The sequence below is a fragment of the Sus scrofa genome, chromosome 18, assembly GCF_054392235.1.
Source record: "Sus scrofa isolate SSC_HxYL_T2T_F1_AM1 chromosome 18, Sscrofa_HxYL_maternal_Yorkshire_Landrace_v2.0, whole genome shotgun sequence".
Lineage (NCBI taxonomy): Eukaryota > Metazoa > Chordata > Mammalia > Artiodactyla > Suidae > Sus > Sus scrofa.
The window spans coordinates 29,480,496-29,495,240 of NC_139400.1; the positions used below are offsets into that span (position 1 = coordinate 29,480,496).

At 46.3% G+C, this 14,745-nt stretch overlaps 1 protein-coding gene across 2 annotated transcripts in view; it reads right to left on the reverse strand.

The window, feature by feature from the left end:
- Positions 1-14,745, reverse strand: part of SND1 (staphylococcal nuclease and tudor domain containing 1) — a 392,192-nt gene that overhangs the window by 343,647 nt on the left and 33,800 nt on the right. For both annotated transcript variants that reach the window (XR_014833971.1, XM_021078633.2), the window contains exons 3-9: positions 13,840-13,960; positions 10,027-10,105; positions 7,259-7,419; positions 6,469-6,560; positions 5,406-5,564; positions 3,881-3,987; positions 1,101-1,191 (exon numbers count right to left, since the gene is read on the reverse strand). Coding sequence is in view for 1 of the 2 variants with exons in the window: in XM_021078633.2 (XP_020934292.1) it covers positions 1,101-1,191; positions 3,881-3,987; positions 5,406-5,564; positions 6,469-6,560; positions 7,259-7,419; positions 10,027-10,105; positions 13,840-13,960 (810 nt within the window). In the remaining variant the exon portion in view is untranslated. The remainder of the gene's footprint in view (positions 1-1,100; positions 1,192-3,880; positions 3,988-5,405; positions 5,565-6,468; positions 6,561-7,258; positions 7,420-10,026; positions 10,106-13,839; positions 13,961-14,745) is intronic.

A 14,745-nucleotide genomic window follows, 5' to 3' on the forward strand; every position in this document is an offset into this window, starting at 1 on the left:
GATTACAGAAACCGCAGCACAAACAAGTTCCGGTGAGGCAGGGCAGCCACGTCCGAGCTTCCAAGCCAGCATGGTCCTTGCACAAAGCAGCAGAGGTGCATCCTGGTCTGCGCCAAGACCCGAAAATGCACCGGGAGGGTCCTCCCGGGACTCCTCCCACCCACGTCCCCTGAAAGGCCCGGCGACACGTAACCTGACAGGTGCTTGGAGACCCCCTACTAGAAGAGGGAGACAGGCTGCCTGAGCGCTCTGTGACCTGTCGCTTTGGGCTTCATAAAAAAGAAAGTGAAGAAATTCAACCAATTCCTCAGAGACTGGTTAAAACGTTACCTTTTCTAAGAGAAACAGTCCAGGATCTTTCAGGCTGACAGCGCCACCTAGTGGCTCTCCATCTTAAACTCGCTGTTGGACAGGACAGCCACTTCTCTGCCCAAGGAGAGGGCTATTTAACCACCCTGGGTCTGTAAACACAAAGCTCCCAGCATGCCTCGCCAGAGGTAAAAGTAAGTTGGAAACACTAGAGATTTGAGGAAAGCGATGTCTACGATAGGTCTACTATTCAAGTACCAAACCCCGCGACTAAGAAAGAAACCCTTCTATAGCACTGCTGCTAGAACCAAACAATCTAATCAGCAGCTCTAGTTCCCATCAGAGAAATCCTTCCCAGGACACATCAGCAGAGAGCCCTCTGAAAAACACAGACATTAGAAAAAATTCAAAACCACAATAGTCCCAAAACAGAAAGAAGAGAAATTTGAGCTCATAGGTCCTTGGGCATGAGATATCTAAGAGAAGGTCATTTGCCAAGTAGAAAGAACTCCCCAGAATATGAAGGAGATTTCAAGGTGTCAATATCTACAACTTTAACCCATGGACATCGAATGGGGTTATACAAATTTATGGCAAGAAATTTAAGCTCTTATAGCTTCTAAATCCCTCACAATAAACACATGTGCACACAGCCATGCACACACATCCCCACACCACTGGCTTGCCTAGAAATAGAAATGCTTCAGCTCTTGATTAATTATTCAAATCTCTGTATTATCACTAGCCTGACATCGTCTACAGTGCATCTCCAGATGCTGAGAATGACTCACCTTGGCAACAAACTGCTTGTCCTTTTGGTCCAAATTAGCAGTGGGAGCCACATAGTCCCTCCATATCCTCAGCCTTCGATCCTTGGCAAACCTGGCAACAAAGCAAGGATGCAAATCATTCGGATGGACTAGGTGGGCACTGGACTCCACCACCATCACAGGAGCAAACACTGCTGGATTGACCCCACCCTATCTCATGGTCAAGGCCCCCAGGAGAAAAGGCCAATCTAACCAGCAAAGTGTGACAGCTACCAGAAAAACTGAATAGCCCCTGGGACTATTCAAGAGGCACAGGTACCATAAACCCATGGCTGGAAGGGGGGTCCAGGCGTGCAATTTTTTGAGCCTAGACAGTATGCATCCACCTTGAGCCTTAGCTTATCAAGTACCTCCTGAGTGATTACTAGATGCCAGGCTCTGGAACGACAAACACAGAGCACCTGCTCTCTTCAATGGGAGGGACAAACACACATATCTAACAAGTATGTTTTTTAAAAAGCACAGGACTGCTCAATAGCCATTTGAATAATAAAAAAGCTATCAGGTACCCAAATTTCACATGGAAAAAACCAAAATTGTTACTAGAGTGCATCTAATGAGTAAGAAAAATGGAAGTTCAGGGACAGAGGTTAAAAAATCATGTTGGCAGAAATGCGTTTTAGAGCCCTAAGCCCAGAAGACATTTTTTTGAGGCAGAATAAGGGAGGGAAAGGGAACACGTGCAAAGATTAAAAAACCTGTGAACAACTATCAAAGCATTTACAAATAAACAGATGCCAGGGAAAGAAACTATTACACTATTATTTCAGAAAAGAGTATTGCATCTTCCAAAAGCAGCACTAAAATGAGAAAAGACAAAGCAGCACGTAGGAGCTGGAAAACACATGACCTCCTTCAATAGAGATTTACCAATAATGCAAGCACGTCTAACACAGCATGCGAAACAGCAGGCAAGTAATCATATCACCGAAATGTGGGTTGCACTCCTTGGTGTAAGCCTGCTTAATGATGAGTATTCTTAAAAAACCACAACATCTCCAACAGATATTATAGAACATGTAGATACCACTGTCACTATATAACTCACTTTCTTCAAAGAGGCAGGAACTTAAAGAGTGAAAAAAGAATTATCAACCAAAATAGTTAATTTAGAGTAACAGACTTCGGGGTTTTCTGAATAAAAATCAAACATTTGCCATCACAAAATCATCAGAGGTGGGGGCTGGGGGGACACGCTGAGGGTTTGGGATGGAAATGCTATAAAATTTGGTTGTGATGATTGTTGTACAACTATAAATGTAATAAATAAAACTCAACGAGTAATTTTTTTAAAAAGAATTACCAAAAAAAAAAAAACCCACTCAAAATAATCAGAGGTATTTGAAACACCATGCTTGATAAGAGTATTGTAACTTTTGAATTTAGTTGTGGAACACAGAAAGACTAAAAATTTACACAATCATTCTGTTTTTTCAGACAGTCACCTGTGCCAGGCATGCTATATATCAAATGGCCCAGATTAAAATCTACTTTTATAAAAAGTTCCAAGTATGTCTGCTTACAGGTACAGGAGGCTGTAGAAGACCTAAGAAAAGGAAAGAGTCATTCGCTTCTGTTCCTGCACATCTCTCAGCCATGCACCTCAAAGGCAAAACATGTCAAGTTACCAAGACCATTATAATTCTACGACTCCGAAATAAGCCACACCAGCTTGAGTGTGGGATGCAGTCACCAGAGGTCATGGCCTTCTCCTGAAAGGTACCCGAGGAGGTGGCGGCTGGCACTCTGAACATCATCGCTATTCATCTCCTCTCGCTACCTGCTTCATTTTCTTACACTTGGCCCATCAGGAGAATCAAGTTCACCTACACCTGGCAACACTTGACTTTGACACTTGAAATGGCCACTGACCTCTGGACGATTCACCATCATTTCTCTGGAAAGAAGTTATTTCCACCTCTGCTTTACGCAGGAGGCACTTAACCAAAAACATGCCAATGCCTCGCAGCTGCATGAGCATTTATAATTAAAACACACCTTTAGATAAATGAGGGCATCAGGCCTCACAACAACATGGCAGAGTCCTGTTCTGGGATCCACAGGCTCTCTTTCCCTCACACCCTTGGCTCCAGCCTGCATGCTGGGGAGTAGCTGATAAGCCCTTTCATTGTCCTCAAATGAGCCTCAAGCTTATTTGTTTCATGTGCTTCAAACCTGGAATTTAAGTGAGAGGCTTGGGGGGGAGGGGGAGAGTGAACCCAAAGCCTTAAAAAGGCAAATCAGGGAGTTCCCGTCGTGGCGCAGTGGTTAACGAATCCGACTAGGAACCATGAGGTTGCGGGTTCGGTCCCTGCCCTTGCTCAGTGGGTTGGCGATCCGGCGTTGCCGTGAGCTGTGGTGTAGGTTGCAGACGTGGCTCGGATCCCGCGTTGCTGTGGCTCTGGCGTAGGCCGGTGGCTACAGCTCCGATTCGACCCCTAGCCTGGGAACCTCCATATGCCGCAGGAGGGGCCCAAGAAATGGCAAAAAGACAAAAAAAAAAAAAAAGGCAAATCAGGTGAAGAATGACATCTGAGTGAAAAATCTAGGCCCCTGCTCTAGAGCACTGACTCAGACTACACCCCAAGACTTACAAGCCGCCCTCCAGGAGACCCAAGCCTCTTTCAGAAGTTCTCTACTGCTGGACACCGGTGTGGGTGGGAGAGAGAAGATGACCAGACTTCTTCCCCTAAAGACCCTACCAAGATCCTTGGCTGGACGGCTTCCCCGAGAGACCTTACCTCTCAGCCGCCCTCAGCTTTTCTGCACCCCGCGTGTAAACCGCAATGGACCAATCCACGCAGCGGGCAAAACCGTCCTTCAGGAGGAGCTCTGTGATGTTGCCGTTCTGAAAACCAAGGCACAGGAGGAAGAGGAGGAGGCAGGCGGATTAGAGTCTGTTGCAAGAAGATCCATTTCTCTAAAGTCCGACACAATTAACACAGCCGCAGTCTACTTTGCAGTTAAAATAAGTAAGTAAATAAATAAATAGCTAAAGGTAGAGCCATTTTTCTCATGAAGAAACCAGCCCTGGAGTTCCCCTGTGGTGCCCTGGGTTCAGGATCCAGCATTGTCACCACAGCGGCTTGTGTCACTGCCGTGGCATAGGTTCCCTCCCTGGCCTGAGAACTTCTATATAGTGCGGGCATGGCCAAAAAAAAAAAAAAGAAAGAAGGAAAAATAAACCAGCCCTGAAGATGCTGCTCTGTGACTCCTTTCAACTATCGTGGCTCCGTATCCCCACCACACCCGGCACAGTAGCCCTCGCTTAACAGGGGTAGGATAAATGTTAGAGGCATTGAATGGAATTGACATTTCAGTAGCTCTTGTGGGCAGCGGGTGTTAATCTTCAGCAGAGATTATACCTTATTATTTCCTTCCCTGAGATCAGCACTCACTCCCCTTTTCACAAGGGGAGAGCTGAAGAGCAGGCTGAGCGAGGGAATAACGTAAGCCACACTCTGCCCAGTGAATTACAATTCACATTCTACTGTGACACAGAGCCATCTGGCAGGGCCTGGGCAGACAGCTAGCACTCCAGAAGAAAGACACGACCTTGGCACACCCCAAACCAAGCCTCCCAGCCTTCCACGGCAGCCACTGTCAAAGAATTCTCTAGCCAAAGAGTAACAGCGGTTTGCTCTGTGCTGGATATACAGCTACAATAATGAAAATCTACCTAAACTTGGGCGTTAAAAAACAGTCATTTCCTGCCCAAGCATAACCCACCTACCAAAGTGTACAACAGGGTAAGACTCGCAAGGGTCAGAACTACAAGAACCTAGTTCCGACCCCAGAGCAGCATTAGTGAGTAACTGGATGGGGCGTAGAATATGCAGTTTTTCCCAAGAACAGTTTTCTCATCATAGTTCTCCCAATACCCCAAATAGCTAACTTCCATCTAGATCCACGTACAAACCCCACCAACCCTATTCTCCAAGTTTCAGCGCCACTTGCGGTTGACGTGGCCACCTCCCCCTTCCGTCCCGGCAAGCTTCGGAACCAATGCTTGGGAAATTAAGCGAAGGATCCTTCCTCCCCTTACAGGCCCAGTAAACCGAGATTAGTTTTCTAAAAGCACAAGATTGCAGATTGTCCATTTCTATCACAAATTGCTAGAAAAGGCCTTAATTAAAATCAGTAGATAATCCTGCCAATATTTCAGGGGCTCCCAAATAGAGAGGAAGAAAAGAAGCAAACTACAGCTTTTCAAACCCCAAGCAGATCCCCCGCCCCTCGCAGCCCAGTCTGCACAGGCACACTCACGGGATGAAGGATGGTTCCCAGAATGTTCTGGTTGTGGCAGCTCTCCAGAATGATCTGGACGTCTCTCTGAAGCAGTCGGGACTCGGTGAAAAATTTGGCTTCTGCTGCAAAAGGCTCTGGTGTTTCACTGCCGTCTGCCTCCCGGCGAAAAGTTGGGCACTAAAGCAAAAGTCGGGGGGGTGGGTGACGCTCCGGCCACAGGGAACCATCCAAAAAAGCACACGCCCCACAAAGCAGCTTGGAAAGGTCTCAAATCAGACCTTCCGACCCTTTTTAAAATACACTGATCCAAAGCAACTGGAAATATCAACTCAGACTTCTTGGTAAAGCCAGTAAAACTCACATTACCATGGGGAAAATCATCTTAATTACACTCAGAGATGACCCCTGGCCAAGAGATTCACCAGTGCCTCACTTTAAATCCCTGATTGTTTCTTTAATCAAAATGGCTATTTTAAATTAAGATAAGCCACACTCGGCAAACTTGGGTGTCTCCCACCCCCTCCCTTTCTAGGTTTCAACACTCTCAGCACAGCCCACTCCACACAGCCCCTTGAACAGTTAAAAAAGAAAGTCTCATTGGATCAAATGAGAACTGCCCCACAGGAAAGGTTAAAGTAGTCTAGTCAACGTTAATGGCCCAGACGCAAAAGAAATGGTAAATACAAAATCCCCAAGATGGGAGTTCCTGTTATGGAGCAGTGGAAATGAATGCAACTAGTGATCATGAGGTTGTAGGTCCAATCCCCAGCCTCGCCCAGTGACTTAAGGATGTGGCATTGCCGTAGGCTGTGGTATAGGTCGCAGATGCCACTTAGATTCCGAGTTGCTGTGGCTGTGACGCCTAGTCCAGCAGCTGTAGCTCCGATTTGATCCCTAGCCTGGGACCCTCCATATGCCACTTGTGCGGCCCTAAAAAGCAAAATAAATAAATAAAATTGCTCGGGGGAATCTCATCATTTAAAAAAAAAAAAAAAAAAAAATCCCCAAGTGGAAAAGCCTACCTATCACTGAACCTTCCACAAACCCTATCACCACCCGGTAGCCCAGGGTATGATCTGACCTTGATCCCTGACAGCATGACCGTGACCAGGTAGTAATCTGGCAGGAGCAGGGCCCGGACCACACTGCCATCCCGCACGTGCTCGATGATAGCTGCGTGATAGAACCATCATGTGAGTTGCCAACAGAAGTCGTGCCCATGATAAACATCCAGTCCAAGGGCCCGAGCACAGCTCCTCTCCCCACTGTCCCGAGAGAGCACCAGCAGATCACGTGTGCTCACGCATCAGATCCCTGCCCAAACTAGTCCTGGGGGATTTGGTTCAGAACAACTTCCCCGTCTTTTGAACTTTCTGGGACCTCATGGCTCACACCTAAGCTTTGTTAACTGTAATCTAGGTTGCTTACCTGTGCACAGAGTGCCTGGCAAAAAATAACAATTCAGGATTGTAATAATTTTATTTTACTGAGTCTCTAAGTTAATAAAATCTCAAAGTAGGACCAAGAACTATAAAAGCATGTGTGTGTGCTTTTAGACATATACAGAATATACATTTCTACCTTCAAGGATGGGGACGGTATGGGAGGTAGCCATCTTTTAGAGAAAATAGTAAGATCCCCCACATGCAAAAACACCAGCCGTTTTACTACCTTATAGCAGCAAAGGACTGACCTCTGCACGATACCTCTGAGGCAACCTATATGAACTGGATTCAAGCTCCCTTCCAAAATGCCATGGTGTTGTCTTAGCCTTAGCCATGTCCCCCGGGTACCAGAGGAGAATGGGTTTATTAGAGAGTAAATAGAGAGAAATCGCCCCGAGTCAACCTGTCTTTTCCCAAGAGCCTCACCGTTGACAGGCTTCTGGTGGTGTGAGTCCACAAAGTGCCTTGGGTTCTCGATGGTGTACTTGAGGTCCCGGATGGTCTGCGAACCGCTCCCCTCGCTCCACATCCCTTTCTTAGCTGCCTTCGCTTGCTCCTCACATTCCGCCAGCCGGTTCTGCTCAGGGCTGGGATGTGAAAAATAATCAACACATGTGGTTAATGAGCTCCCAACAGAAATATCAGGCTCATCTTTGGTTCTGGGTTTCTTCAGTGTCTTCTCTCCTTGAAAAGACCAAAGCATTGGCTTCAGATCTATGGCTTCAGACCCAGGCCTGTAACCAGAAACCCACCATGAATACAACTTCTGGATTCCAGACTTACTTCCTCAAACAAAAGATGTGATCATAAGAGCTTTTAATGAGAACATCCCAAGAACACACATCTTGGTACCACCACCACCAGCGATTACAAGAGGACAAGCTGGTGGCTCAGAAGGGAGCCACTCCAGGGGGCACAGCATCACTGAACCACCCTAGATCCAGGAACTGGAATCCAGGCAGAGCTCGGCAGGACACAGTGCAGTGACTAAAAACCACCTTTACTCCCTGTTGTCTGCAGAACAGGGCTGGGGAATGCAGAACAAATATCATTATTCCAGGCTATTATCACCCCAAAACCACTTACAATTTCAACAAGGCCAGCTAAGCAAAGCAGTTCCTTCGTCGACAGGAAACCGAATGACATACAAGAGCAGCCAGAAGGTCAGGAGACAGATCAAAAAACAATAAAAAACAAAAGCCACCAAACCCAGACACGGCTCTCCCTCGTACGTGTCTGAGCGGAAGTGAACACGAGAAAGCCCTTCCCGATGTCAGTGCCTGGTTCCATCAACCAGCCATGTGCGGAAACCACCCGCCCACCTTGAGCACTGGGCATTTCCAACAGGGAGCCCCCGCCTACACTTTCTCAAACCAGAGGTTTGAGAAGTCAACAAATTCCCACATGTGCACACCCCAATCAATTGTAACCTTTTGGGAGTCAGAAAGGACCAAAGAAGTATATGGGGAAGGACTTGACCACAAAAGCTATGAGGGCAGGAAGGACGCAAACTGAAGGTACAGTTTGCTCATCGCCATCACTGGTGCAGTCCACACAAACATCTGTCTAAAGCTTTTTCCTACAGCTGCAACAGTCACAATACCACAAAGACGTCATGATTTAAACGGGATCTTTAGGAGTTCCCTGGTGGCTCAGCATATTAAGGATCCAAGAGCACTGTCATTGCTCTGGCTCAAGTCACTGCTGTGGCACAGATTTGACTCCCGGCCCAGGAACTTCCAAATGCCATGGGAGCGGCTAAAAGAAAAGAAAAAGAAAGGAAGAAAAAATAAACAGCATTTTTATTCTCCAAATTACGGATGGACCACATCACTTTTCAGAGACTGAATGAAGTGTTAATTAAAGCCAGCTGCGACCCACCCTACTGAGGTGGCTGAACCTGAACATACACACTATAAACCTTATACACCCAAGACTCATTTCTAAGAAATTCACATGGCCGTTAACAACGAATACATTTTACCTTCAGTAGCTACAGATCCATAAACCAAAAAGGCTCTGGAGACATACAAATCTTCCCTGATCTTAAAATAGAACCAGTGAGCTCTGTCAGTTTTCCTGGATTCTAAACAGCAGATTTTGAAGTTCCTGTCGTGGCTCAGTGGTTAATGAATCCAACCAGGAACCATGAGGGTTTGATCCCTGGCCTCGCTCAGTGGGTTGGGGATCCAGCATTGCCATAAGCTGTGGTGTGGGTCGAAGACACAGCTTGGATCCTGAGTTGCTGTGGCTGTGATGTAGGCCAGCGGCTACAGCTCTGATTGGACCCCTAGCCTGGGAACCTCCATATGCCGTGGGAGCGGCCCTAGAAAAGGCAAAAGGACAAAAAATAAATAAACAGCAGATTTTGCTTTGAATTTGATGTATTCACTCTGCGCTACTTTACACTGCACTTATGCCTTGTACCTGATAGAACCCTGTACATCTATTTGTTGATTGGTTTAGTATCTATTTCCCTGTTAAACTGTTAGCAGAAGAAAAGTCTCTTTATTTACTGCTAATAGTCATAGTACCTAGAACACAGCCTGGCATATAGTAAATGCTCAACAAATATCTGGAGATGGGAGTTTCCGTCATGGCTCAGTGGAAACGAATCTGACTAGTATCCATGAGGACACAGGTTCGATCCCTAGCCTGGCTCAGTGGGTTAAGGATCCGGCATTGCTGTGAGCTGTGGTGGAGGTCACAGACATGGCTCAGATCCCTTGTTGCTGTGGCTGAGGTGTAGGCCAGCAGCTAAGCTCCAATTCAACCACTAGCCCGGGAACCTCCGTATGCCGTGGGTGTGGCCCTAAAAAGAAAAAAAAAAAAAAAAAAAAATTGGAGAGGGATGGAAAAATACCCTGGAACTAAATATCTATGGTGTAAGACATAAGCCCACTGCCACGTATTAATGTGAAGAATAGCACTGCCTTATTTCCAAGCCTGTTTTCTGAGTTATACATACCAAATGCCATTAATGAATGCTGAGTAACCTCCTCACTCAGAATAATACACACCTGAGCCTGGGAAGGAATGTTCTAGAAGCCATGAGAACACCAGGTAATGCCCATTTTATGTCAGGGGCAGGAATGAAGGTACAGCCAAGCCAATGTGGATAGAGTGGACTCCCCAAGCTTCCCTGAGTGAGCCCAGCTCTTAGTGGAGAGAGAGGAAGTCAGAGGAAGACTTACTTGTTGGCTCTCATGCCTTCTCTCCGGGTGGCCAAGCCCTCTGCAACCAGAGATTCTGCAATGTTTTCCCCATTGGTATCTGAGGAGGAAAAAAAAGAGACGTCAATCTTGTGCTATTCAGCACTAACGGGACCACCTTCCCCCTTAGCTCTTCAAGGACCGATGTGACCAGAGAACTGGTCAGAGCAGCAACGCAGGGCTAGTCTTCAGAAAACCTCTCCCCCCCCCAAATGTCTAGTCTCGAGGACCCAAGGTCTATCAATCTTCTCTGGGCTTCGTTTCTCATCTTCGTGTATCTCCCAAGCCAAAAGCCATCTCAGGAACTCCGGGAGGCCGACAGCAAAGCAAGACACATGCAGTAGCCCAGGATAAGTCATGCTGACCTGGGGAGAAGGGGTCTGGCGCCCGACACAACCTCTGCCACTTACACGTCTCTCTGCATCTTACGACACATACTTATCTCTAAAATGGGAAGACGACTGGCCTAGACAGGTTCCTGTGAGAATTAAATGTGTGTGAATCCCAAGTGTGGTGCCAAGCACATAGCAGGAATTAAAACAATAACATCAGAAGTCAGCTCCCACACACTGTACGGTCGGAAAGATTCACTGAGGACTGCCTATTAGACTTCACACCGGAGAGTCCAGCTCCTCCCAGGACATGCTGGTCTCTGTTCCAAGCGGCCACCAAGACGAACTACACCACCCACCAGAGACGTTCTCTGGTTCTCAGAGATGCGGGGACGTCGAGATTTCTAATCGCACACAGCAGCCCTCAGAGCAGGCAAGAAAAATGAAGTGAAACATAAAACACAACCTGATTAGGCTCCACCTGGGCACTTGAAACATTAATTGCATTTCCATGCTATTGAAAAGGCTTTTAGGCTCTGTGTATTCTCTTAAATCTCCGCTTGTCAGCCAAAACGATAAAAGAAGACATCAATGAGGGAACCACCACATAAAAATCTTTAATATAGCAGAGAACAAGCTCCTAGATAAACTGAAACACAGCAGTCTAGCTGATAGGTAATGTCAGCGTAGAATAAAATGCTGTAAGATTTATATTCAGTAAACCATGCATTCATTGACTTCTGCGGCAACTAGGAGACATACCGCCCCCAAACCCAACCTAAATGCCTTGCCATCAGCATTGCCCAAATGTCTACAGAGGCAAATCGTAAGCCTCTTTTCCACCAAAAAAAAAAAAAAAAAAAAAAAAAAAAGGTAAGATGTTTGTACAAAGAAAGCTCAGGTTCTAAAGCTGAGCGTGGATCACAAGAACCTTTCCACAGAGGTCACTGCTGAGGCCAGACACAGACACACACAGCTATCTGACACTGTAAATATTACATCGGTTCTTTCAAACCAAACAGGAATCCTACAGAGTGGCAAGTCAAAAGGATTCCACCAGTGTGGGAAAAGTTGAACGGGACGGTGCCAAGGGGTCAGGGAGGAGAAAGAAGGAAGACCGGGTATAAACAAGGTAAATGGCCGTCAAACCAGCCGGCCAACAGCACGCCCAACAGCTCTCAGACAGTTCCTTGGCCCAGAGCACTTGGCAATGGCTGTTGGCTGGTCCATTTCTAAATGAGTTAACCGCCCCTCAAAAGGGAGAAAAATACAATTCCCTGGGCCAAACTCCCAAAGAAGGCAACAAAATGTGGTGGATAGGAGACGGAAAACAGGGGGTTTGTAGGGTAAAGATTTGATTGTTGTTATTACTAACCCAGGTATGAATCTGATCAGGTCACAGCAGGGCTGGTGTTCAGAGCAGGTAGGTGACTGTGTTTTCTCCAAAAGTAGAAAAGACTCATCAATCATCTCTCCCTCTCTTTTTTAATAAGTTCTCGGTTAACCATAAATTCTCAATTCTGTCATTCTCCTCCATCATAAAAAAGATTAGCCACATAAATAACAACGGTTTATTGAAGAGCACATGGAACTATATATATACATATATTCAGTATCTTGTAATAGCCTATAATGGAAAAGAGTCTGAAGCAATATACCTATAATACAACACTGTAAATCAACTATAGTTACATTTTCAAAATCTCAGTATAGAAAAAAAAAAAAAAAAAAAAGTCCTAAACACAGAAAAACAAGACTGACTACAAAATAGGACAAATATATGAATACTAATTATGTAGCTAAGGTATTATTTCATCACAATTGGCATTGAGAGGTGGTCAGAATATGAGTGAAAATATGTGGAATGGGTTTCATTCTTGGCCTGGAAACTTCCACATTTTGTGGGTATGGCCAAAAATAAATAAATTTGAACAAACTTTCTAAAAACAACCTTAAATTTTAAATGTCAGCTCCTCTTAACATAAATAGACCATTTTACAGTTGGAGACTTGGGTTATTTAAATGAATACTTAGGTGCCAAAATAGCTCATGTGGGAAAAGTCTTAGGCTGAAGATCTAAATGAACACTCCGCGGTGGTCTCTCCACACAGATATCTGCGCCCAAGAAATGTTCTGTAGTCCAGGGAGTCCCCTGTGGGGTAACAGAAGCCTGACCAGGTGTTATATTGTATTATTTGGAGTAATAAAATTCTTGGAACAACTGCATTCTGAAGACCGTACACTTTGATTTGTCCTATATTCTTTCTAACCAGCAGTCATCCAACAATAACGCTGAAGTGTTTTATTACCTGCTCTATTATTTGAATTGTGGGTAAAAGGCACATTTGTTTATACTTCCCTTTTTGAAGAGATTCCATGTATAATTTTCCAATCAGGATGCAGATAGTCACTTGCTAAAATAGGCATTTCTCTCCTGGGTCAACTGGACAAGAAGCCTCCAAGGTCATCCACGGCTCACTTGTCTGAGACCTCTACAGTTAAAATCAGAATCCTAACAGGGTGGTGGTAGCCACTTCACTGGCCACCCAAGGTAAACAGACTATTGAGTGAAGCTCAGTTGGAAGCTTCTTTTCACAGAGACTCACAGGAAACTTTAAAGAGTATCTGCTCCCCAAACAATCCAGATGAACACAAGTGTTCCTGTTCACCTGACTGCTTTGCAGAAAACATTCCACTCGTTCTTTCAATGTCCTACTTCTGTTCAAACTCCATTCTGCAATCTTACTCTTCGTCCACCTAAATCAAAAAAGACCTAATATTGCACGAGCCATCGGGCCCAGCTAAACGACAGGCATATGTGTATACACACAAAAATGTATTTATTGAGTGTGTACTCTGTGCTGGAGCAAGATGCTGTACACATACTCACTTTAAACTTCTAAATGCAACCTGGGCTTGGAAAGGTTAAGTGAAGGGCTAAGTAAGAATACATAATAGAAGAGCTAGGAACTCATTCCACACAACTCCACAGCCTGTGTTCTTTCCAGTCCATTACAAATCACGTGGCTTGCAAAAACCCACAAGCCCTAACCAAATCTGCCTTTCCTAAAGAGAGTCCCCAGGAGGAGAAGAAAAGCCACAAGAAAGATAACGGAAATAGAAGATGCAACAGGAAATCCATAGGAATTCAATTAGCACTCTGACCTAGATGCACAGCGCCAGTGAGTGCCCCAGGCTGATGGCCTCGATACAGGGAGGAAGAAGGCTATGGTGAACACACACCCATAAACCACACCAGGGATCAGGCACAGGTGTCAACCAGGAGCAGCACCATCGGGGCCGTTCCTCCGCGCCGTGAGCTCTGCACGCTCCCAGCGAGACCTTCAGCAAACTGCCCCAGATCTCCCTTCCCCGGGTGAAAAATGGGAACTAGTTTTCTAGCTCCTCTTTGCAGGAACCTTAGACTTGGAGAGAGCGGAGTCCCCTCCTCCCTGCTACTCACCTTTTCCCAGGTAGATCATGCCATACTCTCGCCCCTGGGGAGTCTTGTTTTCTATCGTGAAGCAGACTTCCTTCCCAATCAGCTTCTTCCGAAGGAACTCTCGGGCGGGAAAGGCCCAGGGCTAAAAGACAGACCAGAGATGCTCAGGACCGTGGGACCCAGTCAGCGTCAAAGCAACGGCCCTCCTTCAACCGCCCGGTCACACACCCAGCCCTGAGGAGAACAGGAAAACGAAAGGCTCAGAGTTCTGGGTGCGGTTCAGCGGAAACCCATCTGACCAGCATCCGTGAGGACACAGGCCCTGGCCTCGCGCAGCGGGTTAAGGATCCAGCGTTGCCGTGAGCTGTGGTGCAGGTCGCAGATGAGGCTCAGATCTGGCGTTGCTGTGGCTCTGGCAGAGGCTGGCAGCTACAGCTCTGATTCGACCCCTAGCCTGGGAACCTCCATATGCCATGCGTGCGGCCCTAAAAAAGATTTTTAAAACAGAAAGGCTCTCGGAGTTCTCGCTGTGGAACAACGGGGTCAACGGCATTTTGGGAGCGCAGGGATGAAGGTTCGATCCCCGGCCTGACACAGTGGTTTCAGGACCCAGCGGTACTACAGCCGCAACTTGGGTCACAACTACAGATCATATCTGATCCCTTGCCTGGGAACTCCACATGCCATAGGACAGCCGGAAAAAAAAAAAAAAGGCTGGCAATGTGGTCAGACTCTTTGGGAGCCCCTGAAAATGGAAGGTCTGATAGTTGGTTTAACTAGTTCAGGCCCTAAAAACAGGCTTCATGGTTTCCCGGACACCAGCACTAGCTCTTTTCCTCCCATCACTGTCTATTCAGAGCTACGGCTTACTTCGGGAACTGCAAGTGCCAGTGATTTTACAGCACTTACCATGTACCAGCCACCACT